Source organism: Rhea americana, unplaced genomic scaffold, assembly GCF_003343005.1.
Source record: "Rhea americana isolate MKP2758 unplaced genomic scaffold, rheAme1 scaffold_559, whole genome shotgun sequence".
Lineage (NCBI taxonomy): Eukaryota > Metazoa > Chordata > Aves > Rheiformes > Rheidae > Rhea > Rhea americana.
This window is the reverse complement of record NW_028186711.1, coordinates 103,329-109,143: the sequence shown is the minus strand read 5'-3', so window position 1 is coordinate 109,143 and position 5,815 is coordinate 103,329. Positions and strand designations below refer to the sequence as shown.

At 68.0% G+C, this 5,815-nt stretch overlaps 2 protein-coding genes across 2 annotated transcripts in view; both read right to left on the bottom strand.

Moving 5' to 3' along the window:
- The window catches only part of HINT2 (histidine triad nucleotide binding protein 2), a 1,806-nt gene extending 1,790 nt beyond the window's left edge, over positions 1–16 (bottom strand). The window contains exon 1 of the mRNA XM_085318876.1: positions 8–16. Within this exon, the coding sequence (XP_085175002.1) occupies positions 8–16 (9 nt within the window). The remainder of the gene's footprint in view (positions 1–7) is intronic.
- A 216-nt stretch (positions 17–232) lies between these two features.
- Positions 233–5,809, bottom strand: TAF1C (TATA-box binding protein associated factor, RNA polymerase I subunit C). The gene is made up of 14 exons (XM_085318879.1): positions 5,654–5,809; positions 5,252–5,345; positions 4,801–4,907; positions 4,465–4,560; positions 4,304–4,374; positions 3,947–4,194; positions 3,760–3,870; positions 3,549–3,672; positions 3,363–3,434; positions 3,067–3,202; positions 2,822–2,950; positions 2,442–2,616; positions 2,136–2,273; positions 233–1,518 (listed from the first exon to the last, which is right to left on the bottom strand). Exons 1-14 carry the CDS (start codon positions 5,783–5,785, stop codon positions 272–274), a joined length of 2,880 nt encoding a protein of 959 aa, XP_085175005.1. The 5' UTR covers positions 5,786–5,809; the 3' UTR covers positions 233–271.
- Between the last annotated feature and the right edge of the window lie 6 nt (positions 5,810–5,815).

Genomic DNA, 5,815 nt, shown 5'->3' with positions numbered 1-5,815 from the left:
GCCCCGCCGCCCTCATTGGCTCCCGCAGCTGCCACTCCCACGCCAGACCCCGGCGCCTTAAAGGGCCCTCACTCCCCACCCACGCGGGACTCGCTCTCGTCGTGGGGCGCAGCGCTGGCGGCACACCGCCCGGCAGCAGAGGAGGAGGGCGCTGCAGCAGGAGGAAGGGGCTCCCACGGGGTCCCAGCGCCGCGGGCACGGCGCAGCCCCCGCGGCAAGGACACGACACGGGAACGCTGCCCCACGGCCACTTTATTGGGGTGGGGGGGGGTCAGAAGCCCATGCGGGGGCGCTTGCGGCGGGGCTGCGAGCCCGAGAGCTGGCTCTGCGAGGAGGGGAGGCGCAGCTGGCCCCCCTGGCCGGAGAGCTGGCTGCCGGGGGGCTCGGGCGGCGGCTCGGGGGGCCCCTCGGCGCACACGGCCAGGTAGTCCCGCAGCGTCCTGCGCCGCTCCTTGGGGATGCCCCGCGAGCGCAGCGTCTGGGAGGAGAGCAGCGGYTCGGCGGGGGGCGGCGACGGGGGGCGCGAGGCGCCGCTCCCCCCCGCGGRACCCCCCCAGGCCTCGGCGAAGACCCGGGGCAGCGCCTCGGGGTGCCCGGGGGACAGCGGGGGGGCCGGGGCCAAAGCAGGCGCCCCGTCGCTGAGCTCCGACAGCTCCGACTGGTAGGTGACGGAGGAGGTGAAGCTGGCCGACAGGCTCCGGTGCCCCCGCGCCCGCTTCTGCCGCCGCCGGCGCTCCCGCAGCGCCCGCTGCCTCTGCGCCACGTTCAAGCCCAGCCGCTCTTCCCACCAGCGGCTCCAGTCGCCGGCCCAAGCCGCCGTGAGCCGGGCGCTCAGGGCGTCGGGCCACGCTGCCGGCTCCACGGGCTGCGGCAGGGGCTGGGGGGCGGGCGCTGGGTCCCAGTGCTGGATGCGACCCCGCTCCCGCATGGCACGGCGCAGCTGCTCGCGCGCCTGCACGCACAGGTCGCTGGCCCCGGCCGGTGGCTCCAGGTCCTTCCTGGTGAAGAGGCGCTTCTGGCTGATGGTGGGGGGCGCCCGGACCCCCGTCTGCYGGGGCAGCTCCCGCCAGTCCCTGAAAAGCGCCTTCAGCCAGCGGCGGTACCGCAGGGCAGCTGCTGGGCTGGGCACAGCCGGCAAGGGACAGGGGCTGGCACGGGGCTCCTCAGGGTGCTGGGCTTCCTCCGGAGCTGCTGGTGTGCCCACCTCCTCATCTTCCTCCTCTTCCCCCTCCTCGTTGACAATCACCTCCAGATTGGACAAGTAGAAGGTCTCCTCCTCCTCCTCTTCCTCCTCTTCCTCACTGCCAGAGGCAGGTGGAGAGCCGGATGCGCTCCCGCCTGGAGCCTCCGGCACAGAGGAAGCRCTGGGGGCTACCGCGTCCCCGTCCTCCGGGTCGGGAGCCCTGGGCTGTGCTGCCTCGTGCGTGAGGGTTTGGTAGAAGACGTCCCCAGCCTCGGAGAGCTGGAACACCAGCAGGGACTCCCGCGGTCCTTGCGCGCGCAGCACCGCCGCCAGCCCTGCRGGGACACATAGGGGACACAGAGCTATCAGCCGCCGAGGGATGGAGGCAGGAAGAGACGGTGGCAGCTGGCTCCAAGCACCTCCAGCGGGCTGCTCAGGCCCCGGCTGCATTGAGGGCTGAAGGTCTCCACGGATGGAGGCTCCTGCTCTGGGCCCTGCTCCAGGGGTTGGCCACTCTCACAGGAAATAACATTTCTTAACATTTAACGTGAATTTCCCCACATGCCACTTGTCCTGCTGCCTCTTGTCCCATCTTTGGCCTTCTCCAAGAGCCTGGCCCCGGCACCTCTCCCAGCCCATCAGGCCACTGCCGACAACACGGAGACCCCTTCCCTGTCCCTTCCCCAGCCTGCTCAGGCCCGCTGCTCTCAGCCTCCCGGGATGCCCCAGCCCCTCAGGACAGTTAATTTCTCCCAGGCAGTTCATTTCTGACCAGCCCCAGCCTGCATGGTGCTCAGGATCTTGCTTTTGCCTTTTCCAGCCCCATCCCAGAGCCTTGCAAGGCTGTACCCTCCCCACCACCCCCGGGGGCTGCCCAGCAGAGATGGGGAAAGCAACGTTGGCGCAATGTCCTGCCCCTGACTCGCACGCCCTCRACTCGCGGGACACCCACCGGCAGCCGGGGCGCCGAGGCGCTGCTGGAGCAGCCGGTGTCGGTGCGGGAGCTGCGTGGGTAGGTGCTGCAGGCAGCCGGAGATGCTGTGCAGCTTCTGYGGAGGCCCGGCAAGCTGGCAGGCCGACCTGCTGCCCCCTGCGCAAGGATGCAACGACGTTGCTCAGCGAGCCCCAGTCCCCGCACGGCAGCTGGCCCTGGTGCCGACCATCACAGGAGGGCACCCCACCTTCTGCCAGGCCCGCCAGAAGAGACCCCRCCCCGGCCCCACGGCGCCTCCGAACCGCTCGCAGCCCCATCTCTCACCCATGTATTGCAGCAGCAACAGCTCCTGGGTGCGGGACGCACCAAGCAGCACCTTATGGCTCCTGCCGGGGACCCCTGGCACCACGTGGGCAAACAGCRGGGGGTCCTTCATCATATGAGCCCACTTCAGCATAGGCACCAGTGGCAAGCGCTCGTCCATCACATACACTGCAAACTAGGATGGGGCACGGCTCAGCRGGGCTCACACCAACTCCCTTCTTGGCAGCCCTGAGCCGCGCATCGGCCRGGGACCCCCATCACCTTCAGGGCTCATCACATGTGGGTCTCCCTAATGCCCAGGTGCTGGAGGAGGTGGACTAGGAGCCAAGGTTGTGCTGARGGTGCCCCCAAACTGCCACTCTGCATGTCCCAGGACTCACCTGGGTGGCAACAAGGTGCTGGGAGGGGTGAGCCCTGCCCAGGTACATGGGCAGCACCACGCGCTCACCCCGCTGGCACCCGGCTTCTTCACCCACCTTGAAGAAATCGAAGTGGCATCTCTCAGGTGCCTGGAAGAGCAGAGCAGGATGCCATGAGCACCCAGAGTGGGAGGCCTTCTCCTGCCATCCACCTCTATGGCCCAGAGATGGCCCCACACCGACTGCCTGCTCCCTCCCAGGCTCACCCGCACGTCCAGGCACTGCAGGCCAGTGCGGTCAGCACAGCTCAGCACCCGTGGGTGGGCAGTGAACTCGCTCCAGCGCCAGGATGAATGATCCCGGAAAAACATGGTCTGGGGGTCCTGACGGAGCTGCTGCAGCCTAGAGGGGGAAGGCACTGCCGTCACCGCTGCGTCGGGGGCAAGCATGGCACGGGGGGCGGGGGGCAGAACTGTCCCTCTCTGTAAGGCCCCATCACCTGCAGCCCGCCCAAGACCCATGTGCTGCGCTGGCCCGCCCCAGCCCGCGTGCCCGGTCTCACCCCGTCTCGACGCTCCAGAGGTAGACAGCTCCGCTCTGGGTGCAGACCGCCAGCTCCCCGGGGAGATGAGGGCTGAGAGAGACGCAAACAGCATCACCATGGGGGCAGGAGCACCCAGCCCCGGGGAGGAGGGATGCAGAGGCAGGGCAGAGCCTCTCCGCTACGCACCGTTCCCCCGGCGCCTACCTGACGGTGAGGCAGCAGGCAGGCACGTTGGTACGGATGACCTGCAGCGGGGTAGGGGCAGCGCCCATCCTGCCTGGCACCCTCCAAACTCCACAGTGATAGTCCGAGCGGACACCGACAAAACCTGGTGCAGGACAGGAGACAGCAAGGCTGGGCGCAGGTGCTCCAAGCGCTGCCAGGGCTGAGAAACCGATACCAGGACCACGCTCACCTTCCCCATCCGCCTGGGCGGCGGCCACCTGCCGGATGCGTCCGTTGAGCTCAAACTGCGCTGGGGAGCCCCGGGCACGGGGCACCTCACCCAGCGTCACATCCTGGAAATCTGGGGTGCCAGCTAAGGGCGGTGCGACACAAAACCACCGTGAGGACATCGCCCAGCACCCTCGAGGGAAGGATACAGAGGTGGTTCATGGCCTGCCCTCCAGGGTACACCAGACGGCCTGTGTGCGCGCCTGCGTCTTCGGGGGGCAGCCAGGCCAGCGCTCCCCCTGTGGAGGTGTCGTCGAAGAGCAGGCTGGCCCACTGCAGCACCAGTTCGTCGTGCACGCAGTCCGCCAGCAGGTCCAGCGGCACCTCGAACAGCCAGTCGCGGCACAGGTGGGAGAACCAGCGGATGCGGTACGTGAGGGGCTGCTGGGGACAGCCGCTGCGGAGACAGCCGGCGTCAGGGAGGGGGAGGCAGGCAGTTTGTGAGCCCCCACTCCGGGCAGGGTGTGGGGCAGGGGAAGCCACGGCAGAGAACAGGGGACACTTACCGCCTGGCCTCCAGCCGGTTGATTTCCTCAACCAGGGACGTCATCCGGATGGTGGTGTCTCGGGCCCGTCTCTGTGGGGAGGAGATGGGGCAGAAGTTGCGACTGGCAGCTATAAGGGACAGGGCGAGGGGCAGCGTTGTTACCCCTGAAAAAACACTGACCTTCAGCTTGGCATTGCCCAGGTAGAAGTTCTTGTGCAGCAGTTGCCCCAGGGAACCAAATGCATCTTCTGGGTGATCCACAAAGAAGTGACCCAGCTGCGCAGGAAGGACAGAGTGAGGGTTAGGATGTGCAGGGCTGAGATCAGGGCACTGCTGGGAGACCAGGCTCCCCTCACTACGCTTAGATGTGTCCCCCAGCCCCAGAGCAGCAGGAACTGGCAGTGGGAAAAACATCATAACAAGAATTGCAAGCACTGTGTAACCCCACAACTCCAGAGCAACCTGGGGTGTCAGAGCAGGCAGCTCTTCAGCAAGACACAGTACCCAAGGCCTTACCTGCTTGGTGAAGTTGAGGGCAGCTCCAGACTTGCCCGACCGGAGCTTCCTGTGGAGGACCCCGCAGTAAAGGATGTCCTCAGGCACGAGCRAGGGGACCCAGCAGCCTGCAGGAAAAGGGCAGGACCTGACTGGTACCACGGCAGCAAGCCTTATCGTCCAGCAAGCTGCACGAGGTGCAACGAGCAGAGAGATGGGACAGCACCACTGGGAAACAGTTCACCCTTCCCCAGCAAACACCACTGGGACAAGTAGCAGGGAGAGCGGAGAACCACTGAAACCAACAGCGCCAGCACGTGAGAGCCAACGGGGGCAGACAGGCTGGAAACACAAACCTCGGAGCAGCTCGGGGTGAGGGTCCAAAGGCAGAATAGGGTGCCCCCTTCACCCCAGGCAGCGCGCCCCCCTTTCCACCCCCTTCCAGCCCCCTCTCCCCCCGCAGGCTCCTCACTCGTGTTGGGAGGTAGGATGGGCACAGCAGCGACGTCGGCAGGCTCCCAGCTCTCGCCCGTCCTGCCACAGCGGGGCACGAATGTCGTCTCAGCCTGGAGCGACACAAGGTGAGAGCCGCCCACGAGGCCCACGCCACCTCCCCGCTCACCCACACAGCATCCCCCTGCCCCCCATGCCGGCCGTGCTGCCCCACCCCRCTCGCCCCCTGCCGAAGCGCCCCGGCTTTGGGCTGCGGACCCAGCGCACGGTGCAGGGATGGAAACGCAGGGGGAGGAAGCCGCAGTCCATCTCCTCTTCCTCGCGTGGGGCTGCGGCGAGCCCTGTCCCCGCTCCCGCCCGACGCCCTCCCACACCAGGTGCCCCCCACCCCGGGCAGGAAGGGCTCTGCCCGCGGCCTCACCCCGTGCGGGTCGCGACCAGCGTCCAGCACCTGCCCGTACTCGCCCCAGCCGGCCGCCGGCGCGGGGACCCCCTCTTCCCGGGGGGGGCCGGCACCGAAGTAGGAAGGGAAGAGAGCGGCCGGGAACTCCATGGCGGCCGCGGCAGCCGGCGGCGGGCACGG